A 16953-nucleotide genomic window follows, 5' to 3' on the forward strand; every position below is an offset into this window, starting at 1 on the left:
TATGCTTGTCAAACCATCTTTCAGTTACACTCACAAAACATTCAGCAGCATCATCCATGATGCCCAGCTGGAAGCGTTGCTCATCCTGAAATGTCTTTGCAAGAGCAGTGCGCAGGGCATCAGAAGGCAGTACCTTCTCACTGCTACATTGAAACTGGTTGAAGATACCCTAGTAAGAAAACAAAAAGATGATTAAGTTACTGTATTTTCAAAACATTACTCAAGTTATCTGAAAATAAACACCACACCTTTAACTCATTTTAATCAAGCAACAGAGATATTTGTATTGTACAGGGACTACAAGAGAAAAATCCCAGAAGTTTTTCCTTTGAAATTACATCCACTGCTGTGTATTCCTTCCTCTCCCTTCACATATCCAAGGGAGGGTGGGGAGCTTAGGGGGTAAGTTTGCCTCAGTGTCAATCCCCTTTAGATCTTCCTCCAAATTTGATTCCTGAAGCAAACAAAATGGGCGCCAAAACTTCCTCACTTTTTATTCCTATTTCTCCCTCTCCAGTTCACTTTTTCACTCCCATCTTGGAAGCTTTCTTCTTACACATGCCACCTTCTTCCCTTCCCCTCTTTCAAGCAAGTCTTTCCAAATGTCTTAGCCCTTAAACAGCCACAACTTGCTGCTTGCACTCTTCAAGAAATTTACCTTCCGGGAAGTCCAAGAAGTGGGTAAGAATTAGATGACTTTTGGGTCAGCATGCAGGAGGGAAAAGGCACAACGTGAACAGCAGTTCCTAAGTATGGCCAGTTGTTCACTGGTTGACGTAACCCTGCATTTTCATAACTGTAACTCACAGGTGATGTGGGTAATCATTTGCAAAGACAAGTGGTTCTATAAAGAAACACTAATGTTTAAAATGTGGGTTATATGCATAAAAGTTCAGTACATATTCTCAACTGATTAAAACCCCACTTTTATTTCGTATGTGTGCGAGGTATCCAAAAGATCTTCTGAACAGTTATTTAACTTTGCGTCCTTCTACACGAACAGGAACATAATTCTGTATGCAAGATCCTCAGTTTAAGTAAAAACTTCTAGCCTTTATTTTCATAGAAGACCATTCTGTCTCCATCACCACTCTGCTCTACTTTCTACTTCATTTCATACGACAAACAACCATATTCATCAATGTCGATATCAAAATTCTGCTTGTCCTTTCCTATAAAACTTCCCTCATATTTTCCCAAAAGATTGCAGAAAAGCTCCATTCTTACTGCAAAAGAAAAAAAGGATCATCTTCAATCGTACATCACTTGGCTTTTCTGCCTTCTAAACTTAGTCAAACAAGGAGAAAGCTAACCTCAAATTGGTTTGCCTGTTCGGTTTTCTTTCAAACCTGCACTGAGAACCTGTAGCAAAGTTGATCCATGTATCACTTTCTTCCTTAATTACAGAAAGCTTCTCACCAGTATACTTAGGATCTGTATTAATTGTAAATAAATAATCTGAATATTTCTCCCCTTTAGTTATTTTTATTTGTTTCTTATCAGGAAACAAGCAGGTGAACTGGGAGAAGGTTTGTCAAACGGTGCAATTTCTGTTGCTTTGAGGAAGACAGAAGAACACAGAAAACAGCTGCCATGGCACAGCCATGTCCCTGCCATTTCTGGCTGTAGGAATGGTATAATTTACAGTGTTGACATATTATCTAATACAGGTGTAAAATGTCCATCTCTCTTTACTGCTGTTTTTATTTTGGTAGTCCTTACGGTGCTCATTCATGGGTGAGGGTCTGCTGTGCTGAAGGTCATAGCTCTTCTAATAATTGCCTTTATTAGAGTATCAAACAATGATGAGGAAAGTAATGCAGAGAAGGCTGCGAGGCAGCAAGTCTCACACTTCATGAATTACAGAAAATACCTATCCTGAGTTACCTTTCATAAACACACATATAAAAATGGAAAGAATGACAAAGTCTCTGTACTTAATAACCTTGATTCCCATTTCTGTCACTCTGATAACAGAGCAAGTTTCATGTTTCATTCATAAATTTTCTCATTTCAGTGGACCTCAAAAAAAAAAAAGCAGTGAAACATAATTCCATCCTGCTTCAGCAATTTTGATTTATTTAAGAGCACTTGAAAATATTCATGACTATGCTTTAGAAATATATTTATTCTGATTATCAATCTCACTTCACAGATGTGGAAACTGAGGCACTTGCCATCGACTGGCACACAACCTCACTGCAGGGAACTGATGAACAGGTCCTGGTTCCCTTCAGCGAGAGCTCTGAAATGGCTCTGCACTCTTGGTGGGGAGGAGAGAATCAATGCAAGCTCCAAACAAGGTAAAGCAGAAGCAAGTAAGCAAGCCAGAACTCTTATGTTAAATTTCCATCTTTAAAGAAATAGTAGACTTTACTTTTACCTGTAGCACGTGAACAAGTTAACTTACATAGACATAGTAAGGACAAAGCGATTCTGACGATTATAAGCAACTGTTTTTCATAAGATTCAGCATTTTTTTTTTTGCATCACAAAATAATTACAGCCTTCACAATTAATACAAAAAAACCCCTTTCATTAAATACAAGCAGTAGAAAACTGAAATAGGTTACTACAACCACAGAACATAAATAATTCAGTAATATAAAATAATTCTGTGAAGAATTCTAAAACATAAAAATCAAGGAGTAGAAGATCCCAATATTATAGAGAGGAACGCTTCCTAACATTTATAATTATATAGCACACAATGGTATAGTCTTATTTAGATTACGAGGAAAAAACAGTCTTAAAAACCAGTAAGTGTGCATTTTAATGTAACAAAGATCAAATCTTATCATGCCATTGCACAGTGTAGTTTAGACCATATTGGAACACAGGGCTTGTAGGAAGTCCCAGAAGCAACTCAAATGGAGTCAAAAGCACTAAGAACACAGAGGGGTTTGGTTTTCTTTGGATTTTGTGGGTGGAGCTTTTGAGTTTGGGGTTTTTGTGGGGGATGGGGTGGGGTTGTTTTCCCTTTTCCTTATGTTTCAAGATAGGTTCTTTGCTCACCCTCAGAACAGGTCTTTCTTGTCTCTCAGCCTTAGATGGACAGGTGTGGCACTTCCTGCAGCTTCATCACTTCAAGTTATCTATGTCAGATCTCTCCTTAATTTCAGGTCTTGCCCTTCAGTGATACTGTTAATCATTAACATATTTGTTCCATATACAGGTCTGAAAGCCAGCTAGGCACAGACCAGGAAAGCCCTGCTGATTCCGCCCCAGGAGTTTTCATAACACCTTTTCTCCAAGTGCTTCTGGAACTTAACAAGAACTTTAAATATGAAACATTCAAACTTTGTTCTCTTTCAAAAACTTCTTCACCTGAATTTGAAGATAGTGAAAACCCCATTAGTGTAATCACCAAATTAATGATCTCTGTGGCTCCATTCCAACATAAATGAGCATATCCCTAACAGCAGCAATATGAAAAGACACTGCCTAAAAGCTTCATGAACAAGGGAAGTCTCTCATATCGTACCAGTTTTCTGGTAGCTTAACTCTCCTAAATATATATTAGCTTAACACAAAACCTGAGCAATTATTAATATTAAATTAGTGGCAGTACTTCAATTTCTACACTGATGACCTATTCTTGGCACGCTGGTAAGTCTAAGAGCCAAGACAGAACAGCATGAGCAAGGGATTTTTCAGACAGGAAGTTTACCTTCTGGTTACACTGCATTTCTGAGCTCTATATAAAAAAATAAACCCATCTCCCTCCATAACTCCTTCCTTACAGATCTTCAAAGGTTTGGAAAGAGTAGCAGAGACAGCAGAATTAGGAAGCACCAGCATTCTTTAAGAGGAATAAATTGCCAAAGTCCACGTAGCTGCATTCAGTCCTTCCGAAGTACTAAGTCAAGATCAACTACAACTACATAATTGATCTTTCACCAGCTTGCTCTCAGAAGCATCCAAATCTGAAAATTCCTTACCATTCCAGGCAATCTATTGTAGGGCCTCATGTGGCTTATTACATTCAGAAGGCTTCTTCTAGTTTTTTAACTGGAAGCTTCGTGTCCTTTCTACTACAGGTCTGGGACATCAGAACAAAGGCTTGCAAAGTCAGTGGTCTCCCAGTATAACCTCCTCTAGTTTGGGTAGTGTGGGGATCAACCCAAACTTTCTAAAGCTTCAAAGGAAAACAACCTAAGGTTTGAGACAAATAATCTTTATCATACAACTACTCAAGTTAAAGCCTGGCATTCTATTTCAGAATGCTAAAATTCACATGCATGATCATAAAACAAGTTGTTCTTCCTTTGGTTAGAGAATAAAAAATAGCAATTATTCTTTGAGGTAATTCATGGGATTGGAGTTTTTACATTTTAAAGATTTGGAAGCTGAAATATCTGTGAATCTCCCCCTAGTTTAAATGATCTGCTCTAAATTGTCTAGCAGTGTTTGGAATTAGTTTTCTCCCTAGGAAAGAAGTATTGTATTTATTTGGGGTAAACTGACATCTGCAATGTGTATCTAACCATATTGGTGAAACAAACCCCAGACTTGATACACATGCACATATGACTTTTTAATCAAGCATGTAGAAGCAGGCTGGCATAAGAATAAATTGACAGCTGACGACAACAGGCAACAGCTACTGAATCAGATCCGTGTCTATGCACTGTAAATTTGAGTTCTGTCCTTGGCTGCTTTCTGAGAACTAATTATTCTCTTCCAGCATTGTGCAGAACTTCCTTTTGGATGGGGATATCGCTGCAGCTCTACCAGTGTGGTATCTCTTTCAAAGAACAAAACATGTTCCTCCCAAACACTTCTTTCCAGTTTCTGCCTTTTAGCAAAACCTACAAATACTACAATGGCCAATCCTTATCCTTCTCTCGCTACTCAGCATGGCAATATTATTCTTGCTATCACTCAATTGTGACAGTATTTTTTTTCTTTAAAAAAAAATCTCTCTCTCCATTTCAATAGCATGCTCTTCTTAGTTCATTCCATTCACACTTTTTTCTTGTCTACAGTACCTAATCTCCCATTCAGACCATCACACTCTTCTCCTGATGCAGCCTTACTCAGTACAACAACCCGTTTCAATAAAAATTCTAGCTGCTAAAATAACTTTTCTCCCCTTCAACCATATCAGCCTCCACTCACAGAATTCCCACTGCCTTGCATTTCTTCCCCACATTTCCTCATTTTAAATTCACTTTCATGGGTGCAAATAATTCTAGCTTTATTTGGTTTTGTGTCTTTGAATCTCTTTCAAAACCTCCAAGTCTGGTAACAATCAACCTAGATTTTCCCTTTCTTTACAGTCTCTCTCCCATTTTTACTCATACTGTGCCCTAAACATTAACATAAGGTCCCCAATACGGACTGTAAAGTCAGGCACCCCTGGCTACTACCAAAATCAAATAAAAATATACTTTCCATGAGTTTTGTTTAGGAGGGTGTCAGGTTAAGAAACCCAAAATCACAGAGTGTCCACATCAACTAGGTGATACTTTATTAACTGCTTGATCAAGATCAAAAGAGGAGGTCATTATTTGGAAGCTTCAATTGCCAGTTTACTAACTCCAGAAACTATACTTGCTGCTAGTTTATCTGTCAGGCAGTTAACTGCAAGTGCAAACTGGAAAAAAAAAGTTTAAACAATAAAAGTAATTATTTCATATATTTTTTCCTACTGTTTTGCCCTGAAATGCTACCCTGATTTGGAAAAAAAACACAAAGTAACAGGATGAAATCTCTGCAACCAACCTATTACTGTCTGAACCATATAATGAACTTTTCATAACAAATCCTTCCATTTCAATCAAATGGATAATCAGAACAACGAATTATAGTCATTCCACATCTTTAAAGCACTCTAACACCCTACTGTTCTCACCTTTCACCTCAGAAAACAACATCATTTCTACACAGAAAAATTCACATTCTTCCTGCTTTTGTTGCATACGACTAAATTATAGAAAAGACCAGCCCTATTGGAATTTATCAATCAATAGAGCATTCTTCTTTGCAAACTACAAAAAACACTCTGTCCTATATCCTGGCACTACAGAGCTCCCAGTACAATCCCTGGAAGGAGAACAAACTCTGTGGCATGCTCAGTACAGTGGACGGATTTCCCCCTTCCTGCCCTCTTCCAGCTGTGATAAACAAACACCAAAGCGAAGTCATGCTCCAGAAAAGGGAAAATAAAACACTACACAGTAGACTTCAACATTAATAATAAATCAAAAAGCTGTTCCAGTGTTATGGCAGGCAAACCACATAGTGGTAAGGACAGCTTGTATACTGAAAAAAACCCACTTAAATAACACCACATCTTAAGGGATAGTGTGTGGGATTCCAGCACAAAGTCTGCAGGTCTCTCTTGTCTTTTTATAGCTGTTGACACAAAGTTACTCAAGACAACCAACAAAAATATGTCTGGAATGATTTCAAGATTCATTTTGTAGCCACATAAACATAGCCAGGTAGCATGGCAAGTTTCAAAATCACCTTAAGAATTTGTGCAATGGATGTCTTCAGCGTGGTACAAAAATAAAATGTGATTTGATACCAGGTATGACATCACTGTCCTGTGATCCCTCATTTTATAAAAAGTAATTTGAAATTACAAATAATATTTATAGAGCTAGCTGAGCATTTACAGTAAATACCGTGCATGACATCAGAATCCCTAGAAACAGTTGCAGCAAGCCAAGAAAGTAGAGAAAAAAATATCACTACTTTGGTGTTATTCAAAGGCTAAATTTAGCTTACTGAAGACTATTTTCTTCTAAAGTCAAGAGAAAGAGAATGTCACCTTCAGAGCAATGGCTCAAGGCAGAGGAAGAGCGTGAACCCTCTCTGCACAACTTGGGAGGTGTCAGGCATCCCGTGAAAGGAACCTGCAGTGGAGGGGGGACTCGACATAGACTCTTCCCCCCAGGTACTGCCCTTTTCCCAGGCTGGGCTGGAATCTGAACATGCCAGCATGCTTTGGAGAAAAGTAAACGTGTCCTGCCTCCACCTTGCTTGGTCTGGACAGGTATTTTGGACAGATTAACCTGACAGCATGCAAAGCTAATTACCTCTCCCCAGACCCTAATGGGAGATTTTTGCATGGTATAGAGCTCCAAATTCTTGTGTTCCCACTGGATCCAGCCATATCTTCTCCCTCATCTTAGCAAAGCCTAAGGCAAGATTCAAGAGAAAGAACTGAAGGCTAAGCTGGCATTACAACAGTTAAAGGCTTCCAGAACAGACAGGACAGCTGGGGGCTGGGGAAGGGATGATCCTGCTGCACTCAGACACGAAATATGCTCTTGGTGATGCCTGCACTATTAGGCGCATGGTAAGCACATCATGCCATTTGTCTTACACAAGTTTACACATAGTATGGTGTACGGTGGGGGGCAGGGGAGAAAGACGGGACACAAAAAAAACCAAAACCAACAGAGCAGTTTGAGAACACTGATCCAGAGGGCAGCAGAGAACAAGTAAATACCTTAATCAGTTTTTTTTTTTCTCCCCCGCTAAGGAGTTTATGAAGGTGACTGATCATCTCCATGGTTTCATGGTTTAGGACTGTCCCCCTGCACGCCTTTATCACTCAGTATATCCCCATCTCTTCAGTTGCATGCAAGCAAGAGAATCTGTGTTTCTGGTGTTTGGGTTTTTTGGGGAAGATGAGGGGAGGTTTGCATCCCCAATTGCACCTAAACTGACATCCTTTATCATTCATCTTTATACTGTATTTGCCTTGGTAATAACATAAAAATGAGGGGAAGCTTTCAATCAAAACTAAATTGTCTTCGATCCAATTTCTGCTTTTAATACTTATTTCCAGATACCCTCTCATCTTCCAGTCTTAATGTAGCACTTTTCCCCTCATACTGGTACTGCTAATCCAGATGTATTTTCATCCAGTTCACCTTTCAATACCAGTTCCACAGAAGTTCATCCTCCCCTTTTTCCTATAACATCTATTTTTTTCCCCTCTGCTTTTTCAATACTCCCATTCAGAAAAAAAAAAAAAACAACAATAAACAAACAAACAAAACCAAAACACACGCAACCCCTTTAGCCGTTATTTTTATATTAAAACCTCCAACTCTGTCTCAGAGTCCAGTCTACTTTAATTCAAATGGGACCACCTGTCTGATCTGGTATTTCTTTGTCATATCTTGCTGTTAGGTTAAACCTCAAGACAGCTAAAGCTTACATTCATGATAACTTCCTAAATCCTTTTCTTTCTGTCCTAATCTCAGCTACCAACGAATAGAAACAATCACTTGGCAATAGTAAAGGGTATGATCCAAGAATTAACTTCAAATTATCTAACCCACTGAACTTAATAAACTCAAACCAGATCACGCCTAAGTCTTGCCACTTCCCTATAAGGAAGGGGATGTATTTAACATTCCATCTTCTCTTTGTCTGGATAGCTGTATCTCTCACTTCGGATGTGCCACCTTGCTCCTAACCCACTGTAATGTTCTCTTCTGCTGATACTGCCATAAATAGCATCCTGTCTCATCATTTCAACAGACATGTCTTGAGAAAAATTTCCCTTCACAAGGCAATTCCTTATCTTCTTTCATGCCTTAATAGTCTCCCCTTTGCTGCTCTTTTGCAAGGGAAAATCCCTCAACAACAGTCCAAAAACTCACTAGATAAGTTATTTCAAGCCTGTCTCTACCAGAGCACCTGTCAAGTCACCCAACAGTAGCAAGACAGTTATTGTACTTAAATATTGTCTGTGAACTCCAGATTATCCTAATGTAAACCTTGTACTCTGTATTTTGCCATATTTATGAAGACATGCTGTCTGTCCTTTTCATTACTGCACACAGAATTCATGACACAATAAAATCTCTCACAATGAATTTATATATTTAGTTGGATTTTACAGCCCATTTATGATCAAAGAAAATGTCTCGGGCACAATTTCAGAAAGAAAAAAAATCACTGCTCAGGAAGATTAAAGCCGGTATTTTCATCGTGTTTGCATCACGTCCATTTCTCCCACAAGGTTAGATAGAGGGAGTTGTGGATTTGAAGTAGCAAAACTTAGAAAGCAAGACACAAAAAACCAGAGGCACTAAATATTACTGGCTAGAGACAAATGGAGATACAGGATTGCACAATTTACTCAAGTATGTAACAGTACTCAGAATCAGAGCTAGTATCTAGATCTTACTGTCCAGGCAGCATCTATGACAGTCAGTTACTGTATCTGCATCTACAAACAGAATTGATGTTTTTTAAAAAAAGAGACCACAAAGAGCTGAGCCATTTAATGCAGACATCAATATTTACAGTAGAAAATACCTTTTAGTAATACATAATCAACAGTTCTGAACTGAAAGGCTTAAAGCTAAATGGCTTTCTCCATGCTGACATTTATAGTAGTTCTGAAGGAAAGGTAACTTCTGAAGAGCATGCTAGCTGTATACAGTATGATATTTATAAATCAAATGATAAATTAGAAAAAAACAAAGCAAATTGATGTTTTTACTGCCTGAACTAATCTTTCAGATAGCATGAAGGCTCCCAATGATCCACACGCCATTGATAAGAGTCCTTGTATCTGAAACTTTACCTACAGTATTTTCACAATTGATCGGCTTGAACATATTTTAAAAACAGTACCATAAGTGTCTTGGGCCAGTATCTATCAGATTTAACTTTGCTCTCACAAATTTCCAGATGCAAGCTTGACTATACATATTAATCAAATATCAGAAATATTTCTGTTAAGTTTTTTTTTACAAATTGTTTTTAATTTATTTCCAACTTTTACCTTAAGCGCACAGAAGATGCAAGAATCAGCCATACATTTGTGCTTTGTGATTTGCCGGAAACTGCGGCGAAAAATGTCTAGGTGCCAGAGAACCTGAAATACAAAAAGGGGCACAGCCGATTTTATGAATATACAAAAAGAAATATTGCATAAAGCTCCAATTTAAATTGTACATGCTAAATAATCCCAGAAGAACACTAATGCCAGTAAACATTACTTTCGAAACAGGATGCCTTTCATCTAACTGCAAGTTGACATTTTGATCTTTCTTCCTCAGCTGTAGCATTCACAGACATTAATTTACAGTCAGACATCACTCTGAATTTCTTGCCATGTGCTTTTAGATTAAAAAACTCGCTTCTTTGTCCATGTGGCAGCGTCAGCTTGAACAGTACTTGCCCTGACCGCTTCCCAGCGTTGGCACCATGGCCAGCCGCTGTGCAGCCCCACCACAAGTCTAAGCAGAGCTGCCAAGGACATCCCACCGACCGCTGAGGCCAAAACTCGTCTGTCCATCCACCTCCTAGGCAGTCTCCTTCTTCTGAGCAGAAAGCCCAAACACTGGAAAAATGGAGCACCAACAGCATATACATTAACAAGTTCTTGCAAGTCAGAACGATACATTACTAAAAGCCATTATGCCCAATATTACCCATATTAAGTGTATTCACACGCTGTGATTAGTGGCAGATTTCTAACCCTAACCTGTGTGGGCAATTATACTTCTCTCTCAGAAGAGGTGCTGTGCTAACAGCAGGTATGTGACCAGGTATGGTCACAGCACATTAAAGCAGGCACGTTTTCTTATGTTCTGCTAGCAACAGCAAGAGGCAATGTTTGCTGTAACAGCACCAAGTTTTATTCTTAAGTTTTACCATTAAATCTGTGCAATCCCGGGCAACAACCTAAATTCATATCCACAAAATAGCAACAATACCAATCTCTAAGGTGTTCACAGTCAGCTCACATATAAATGTGGTTGGTGCTGCTGGCTATCTCAGCTTCAGCTGACAAAAACTGGACTTTCTTGTAAGCCACCAGCCTTTCAGGAGACAGAAGCCTGCATTGAAAGAAGCCCTGACCTAAATCGTGTCCTGCCAGATTCTGGACAGAGTGGCAAGGTCCAGGCTGGCATATGACTGGCTAAATGCTTTGTCAGCACAAACAGAGGAACGAAACTTCTTATTTCTGATGAATTTGTCCAGAGTAACTGGCTAGAAAAAAAAATTAGCTGAAAACTGAAAAAAGTTGTGCTGGTTTCAAGAAGTGTTTCCAGGTGGAACAATTTCTTAACTAAACCATAGCACAAAAGCTGCATGGTCAGCAGGTCGACAGAGGCGATTCTCCCCCTCTACTCTGCTCTGGTGAACCCCACCTGCAGTACTGTGTCCAGCTCTGGAGCCCTCAGCACAGGAAAGAGACGGATGTGTTGGAGCAGGTCCAGAGGAGGACAACAAAGATGATCAGAGGGCTGGAGCACCTCTCCTATTAAGAAAGGCTGAGAGAGTTGGGGTTGTTCAGCCTGGAGAAGAGAAGGCTCTGGGGAGACCTTATAGTGCCCTTCCAGTACCTAAAGGGGGCCTACAGAAAAGCTGGGGAGAAACTTTTTAGCAGAGCCTGTAGCAACAGGACAAGGGGTAATGGTTTTAAACTAAAAGAGGATATAAGGAAGAAAAATTTTACAACGAGGGTGGCGAAGCACTGGCACAAGTTGCCCAGAGAGGTGGTGGATGCCCTACCCCGGAAGCATTCAAGGCCAGGTTGGAGAGGGCTCTGAGCAACCTGATCTGGTTGGAGATGATCCTGCTCCTTGCAGGGGGGTTGGACTAGATGACCTTTAAAAGGTCCCTTCCAACGCAAACCATTCTATGATTCTATGAAATGTTACCCAAAACTGTATTTAAAACCACATTTATTGAATATTTAATCTGTAAAGTTTCCTAAAATTTCAGAATTGTCATGGCTATCTTTATATAAAACTCTGCCTATACTTAAGGGCCTGGGAGACAACATAAGCCTTGGAATCATCCAATTACACACAACATTCCTGAAGAACTACTGCAGGCTTCACAAAAGGACAAAAAAATAACACACTTAGAAACTAGTCCAATTTTTCGATGTAATTGCCTTTGGAGTTTGTCTTGAATGTTTATAGAAATATTTAAAGAGTAAGGAGCAACAAATATTCGAGAGCCTCTCAGACTAACACTCAATGTTAAAAAATTAAGATTAAAACCCCTAGAAACAGATATTTTATGAAATTATTACCATCTGGCTTTTTTTTTTTAAATTTAGCTTTGACTGTAAATATTTTTGGTACCCTGTCTCTCTTGAGCTTTAGAAGAAAATGGTTTATGCAGAAAACTACAGGCCAGGTCGTATGCTTTCACGTATGGCATGCAGCTAGTGTTAGGCTCTACTTAGTTCTGACCTAGGTTCAGTGACTCAGTATTAGGAGGCAGCTGGTGATTACATCTTACAACTTAACAGAAGCAATTAATATGGTACAGCACTGGCAATTTCACTTTCCTTATTATAAGTTCTCTTTGAACCTAGTCCTGTATTTCATGGCATTTTAGGCCTATTGAGAGTTACTGGTGTTTCTATTTGTATTATTTGCATCAGAGGGGGAATCCTGAAGCTGGAAGTTAGTAGAGAACCTAATTGTGCCCATGGGAAAAAAAACAACAACCACAAAACACCTCACAGTGACACAGTCTGTGCTACACAGACAAGCCATACAAAGGGATGGAAACCGATGTGGAGAAACGTTTTAAACTCTGCAGCCAGAAGGACTGAATCTCAAACATCAGACATTGAAAACATCTGAATGGCAAGAATACCACTACAGCAGCCATACCACTCCACTAAATTTTGACATAAGAAGAGGTTTTTCTTCTAAATCAAAAGGAAAAGACTCATTCATTTAAACTAAGCAACACATCAGCAGTTAGAAAGAAAACCGCACTACATATATAGGATCTTGTACAGGTATTATTATTACTTGACTGGTTCGACAAAAAAGTTACATGTACTTTTAAGAAGTAGACGTACGGCAAGCTATGCTATATTCTATCATTTTAAAATATATTTTCTACATATGTTTTCATCTTTGGTTGACATATGACAAGTTTACACAAAAAGAGATTCAAGTACACTAAGTGATGACTATGTGAATGCTGTTGATTTCACCAGAAAAACCTGAAAATTAAAAAAAAAAAGAAAAAAAAAAAAAGTTGTTCTATAACTCAACTAATCTGCATTTCCAAATGTAGCTTTATTCTGTCTAGGCCCACAAACATGTAGTCAAGCCCGGCAATATTTTTTGCACAGTCGAGCCTGAGAAAATACTGTAATATGCAGAGGACAAAGACACAAACATCTTTTATTCTGTGCTCTTACCTGTAGCGCACTATTCAGGAAGCAACTGTTCTGTCCTGGTTCATTGCTGAGACCTTTACTGGGTGCTATTGAGGTTGTGCTTCGTGGAGTAAACATGCCCTGTACATTCCCTCGACCCACAGAAAAGTAATTTCTTTTCCAAGACATCTTCCAGTTTCAGCTGTAGAATACGCAGGTTTAGGCTGGCAGAATATTTGACCTGATCAGACCCTTCCTTTCTTTCACCAAAACTCAAAACTGGAATAACATCCAATCTTCTCTAAATTATAGTTTAAACAAATTTATCCTTTCATGAGGACACAAGCAGTTTGCTTCTTTTAAATCCAGTCCAGGATGCTAGTCTTCCGTTTGATGCTTATGTATGCAAACGCCTCTTTTATAAGGAATCACACACAAAGTTTGCAAAGGGAAGGAATCCATGGTCGTTTAAGTTCATCTGCTATGCTGCTTCTCTCCCTTTTCCAAACAGGCAGTGACTTCAGGGAACAAATGGCAAATCAAAGAGGTCCCAGAATCAAGAGGAGAAAAACAACAGCTACCTCCCACACCCCAAAACCCCCAGCTTCTCTAATCCTTTTATAATCCTTCTGCAGAAGACGGGCAAAAAACAATTAGTAAGGGAGCATAGAAATCAAAACCAAAATAAAACCTTGGCAGCTCCCTTTCAGTTGCATCTGTCTCGGGTGATGGAAGAGGCATTATCCTCACAGGGGAAAAAAAGAAGCAAATCCAGGTCTTGAGAGTGAAGAGCTTTAGGTAGCGAATCGTCTCCAATTCAGTTCTTCTAATTCTGTGTGCAATCTTTAGAAGTTTCTTCTCCCAATCCTCCTTTTGCAATCGGAATGCCCGGCTGTGCCAGAAAGCTTGAGAGAGAAAAATAATCAAAGGCTTGCGTCATTTAATTACTCTCTTGGTTTTGTGGTGTTCTGCCAAGACCAGTGTTGCCTCACCTCCCACAATAGACTGAATTTTCTGAGACAAAGCAAAAAATACAAACCTTCCTCCACCCAAAAAAAAAATAAAGTAACATGGAAAAAACCCAGAGAATTCCCAGAAAAATAATAGCAAAGAGCCGGAATATGTTGGAAGGGTTAAGAAGGAAGTTAGATTCAAAAAATAAAACAACATTAATGTGACCTCCATGGCAGTTTTCATACATATCCTTTACAGAAGTGTTAAATTTCTTTAAGATCTTAGCCATTCAAACAACAGTCCAAGGATCTGTGATTCTGTCAATACATACTAGCATGCTGTCCCCACTAGAACCGGGATTTTGCACTGAACTTGGAAGGCCGATAAAGGCACAAGGCTCTCCCCTGACTCTGCAGCTCATAGGTCCCTCCAGAACAAAAGTCTCCAAATTTTCTTAATCAGAAACAATGTGTATCTCTACAAAATGTTACTCAATCTAGGTACATGGCATATACAGTGTCTTCCAAAAGACATTGATGCTTCTGAAGGAGCCACAGAAATAATTCAATAGAAACTGCTCTTCCCACCACAAGTTCACTTTTTCCTTCATCTCATAGGAAACATAAAAAAGAATTTGATCTAAGAAATTCCTAGAAACAGGAACTATAAGTTTCATGACCAAATATTTTTGAAGTTCTTGCAAGTGTTGCCCACCTGTATTTAGTTTACAGACAACTGCATAATATTTTCCAGAGATGTTCCCAATGACATTTAGGATTATCCCTTTTTTGATACACTGAATGTACCTATTACGGCTGGTATGAGCAAGATGAACCTCTTCCACATGTACAGAAGTAGTAATTGCAGCATGAAATCACTACAAAATAGACACAAAGAATTTGTGCATCAGCAAGAATTAACTAACAATAATGTCTTACAAAGATATCTTAGGTATCCAGGAAGGCATGTTTTTTGCCTTCCACATAAATTCTTCATCTCCTGTCAAAACACAGAAAAAATTTCAACATCTGCAAACATGTTACAGCAGCTTAACCCATTGCCTTCTAGTAATATTATGTCTGTACATCTATTAAACTCATTCTACAAATATTAATAAGTCTCAGTACTGCTGTAAGGCAGGCAAACACCTATACACAGATGAATATTCTTCTTGGTTGCCAGCGTGCCATGCAGAATTTTCAGATGTGCTTGCAAGTCTGCAGACACAGACCATTACCATGCCTGTCGCACAACATTCCTGAGCGCTTAATATATACAGGATTCATCTCAAAGCAATTTCAGCCTCAGCCCCCTTTCTTTGCTCAATCCCTTAATGAACCATGAGCCAACCATAGTGTGTGAAGTAATTCAGTTTCAAGCAACAATTTAAGGATCTCTGTAAACCAACACCACTCGGAATATGTGCAGTGGCTAAGCCTGCACTGCAGAGATGGACCAGAACGCTGCATGGAATGAGCTGAGGCAAGCAGGCTCTGTGCTAACTCACAAAAACCCCTGAGCCAAGCACTCTGTCATCTCCTTTCCACAACACCTACAAAAAGATGAAAATACAATCCAAAACATGCCCAAGATGCACAGCTGTGAGAAGCATCCATTCAGTGGACTTCAAGCTCAAAACAAAATTCTGCTCTCAAAATGAGCTATAAAACTTTAAATACTTTTTGAGCCAAGCTGTCTCAACTATGACAAAGGGAATACATACTTTTCTATTGATTTTTATTGTCTTGGAACCAGAATCAGTCTGTGCAGGAAGATTATTGCAAGCTGGTCAGGACTCTTGCAGTATCTGCGCAAGCTCACTACCTGCACCGCATTTGCACAGGCTTAACAGAACTGATTTCTCACCACACATTTGTTATGATCACTCACAGGCGCAAGTTCAGTTTGCTCATTTGGCTCACGCCCTTTGCAGAGTTAAGAACAAGCAGAAAACACTTAAGCTGGTAACCACCCAGTTACGACAAAAACAGATCTCTGAAGATAAATGGCAGCTTCACACTTTGCCGAGCTCTAAAAACTTCCCAATGTTATAATAATAGCTACAAAATTGAATCCTAATTAATCTGAAATATATGTATGATACTATTCATAATGATTACTTACAGACCCACTTAGCTTTTGCTCTACTACAAAAAGAGTAACAAAAGGCAAGCAGGAAAAAATAATTTTTGTAAAAAATAATCATCGTTATTAAAATACGCTGTTTCGTTTCCAACACCACTTACAAAGCATCAGTAGAAAAACAAACAAACCAACCCTAACCCTCCCATACTTTAAACAATCAACATACAATTGCTAAGAGAACAGCAGTGATCCATAAGAGAAGAGGAAGGTTATTGCTGCGTAAGCCTGTCAGCAGAGGCAGGCGTTCTCCAAACATGCTACTTCTCCCAGATACAGTGTTAGCTTACAAGTGGCACCAACCACAGAACTAAAGAAAAACCAAAATTTACTTTCTGAAATGAAATCATGGTAACACTGATGATATATGCCACAAGCTTCAGATAATTACACAGTTAAGCAAGAAGAAAACATTTTCATATACTGTTTCTGATTAAAGAAGGTTTGAGAAAGACTGCTCCCCTATTAACAAAACACACAAGCCAACAGCTTTTTAATAGCACAAGGAAAATCCCTACATTCCATTGCCAATGGAGTTTCCCAGCCTTCTGTAGCATTTTAGCTACAGGTGACAACAACTGCAGCTCCATATAACTCTTGTATTAAAAAAAAACAACAACAAAACAAACACCTCAAAACAACAGCAACAACAAAAACAACAACCGCACAACAAAAACCAACACACCCAAAACAATGAAAAAAACACCAAAAGCCCATAAGCCCCCCAACCAGAC

General features: G+C 39.0%; 1 protein-coding gene across 6 annotated transcripts in view; it reads right to left on the reverse strand.

Moving 5' to 3' along the window:
* The window catches only part of USP54 (ubiquitin specific peptidase 54), a 106078-nt gene that overhangs the window by 39051 nt on the left and 50074 nt on the right, over positions 1–16953 (reverse strand). For 5 of the 6 annotated variants that reach the window (XM_086751817.1, XM_086751815.1, XM_086751818.1 and 2 more), the window contains exons 2-4: positions 13166–14028; positions 9764–9856; positions 35–169 (exon numbers count right to left, since the gene is read on the reverse strand). In XM_086751817.1, coding sequence (XP_086607943.1) covers positions 35–169; positions 9764–9856; positions 13166–13312 — 375 coding nt within the window. In that variant the 5' untranslated portion in view covers positions 13313–14028. Of the gene's footprint in view, positions 1–34; positions 170–9763; positions 9857–13165; positions 14029–16953 lie in introns of those variants that run through there. The other variant, XM_086751819.1, reaches the window with a different exon arrangement.

The sequence above is a fragment of the Chlamydotis macqueenii genome, chromosome 7 (assembly GCF_036417535.1).
Source record: "Chlamydotis macqueenii isolate bChlMac1 chromosome 7, bChlMac1.mat, whole genome shotgun sequence".
NCBI classification, from domain to species: domain Eukaryota; kingdom Metazoa; phylum Chordata; class Aves; order Otidiformes; family Otididae; genus Chlamydotis; species Chlamydotis macqueenii.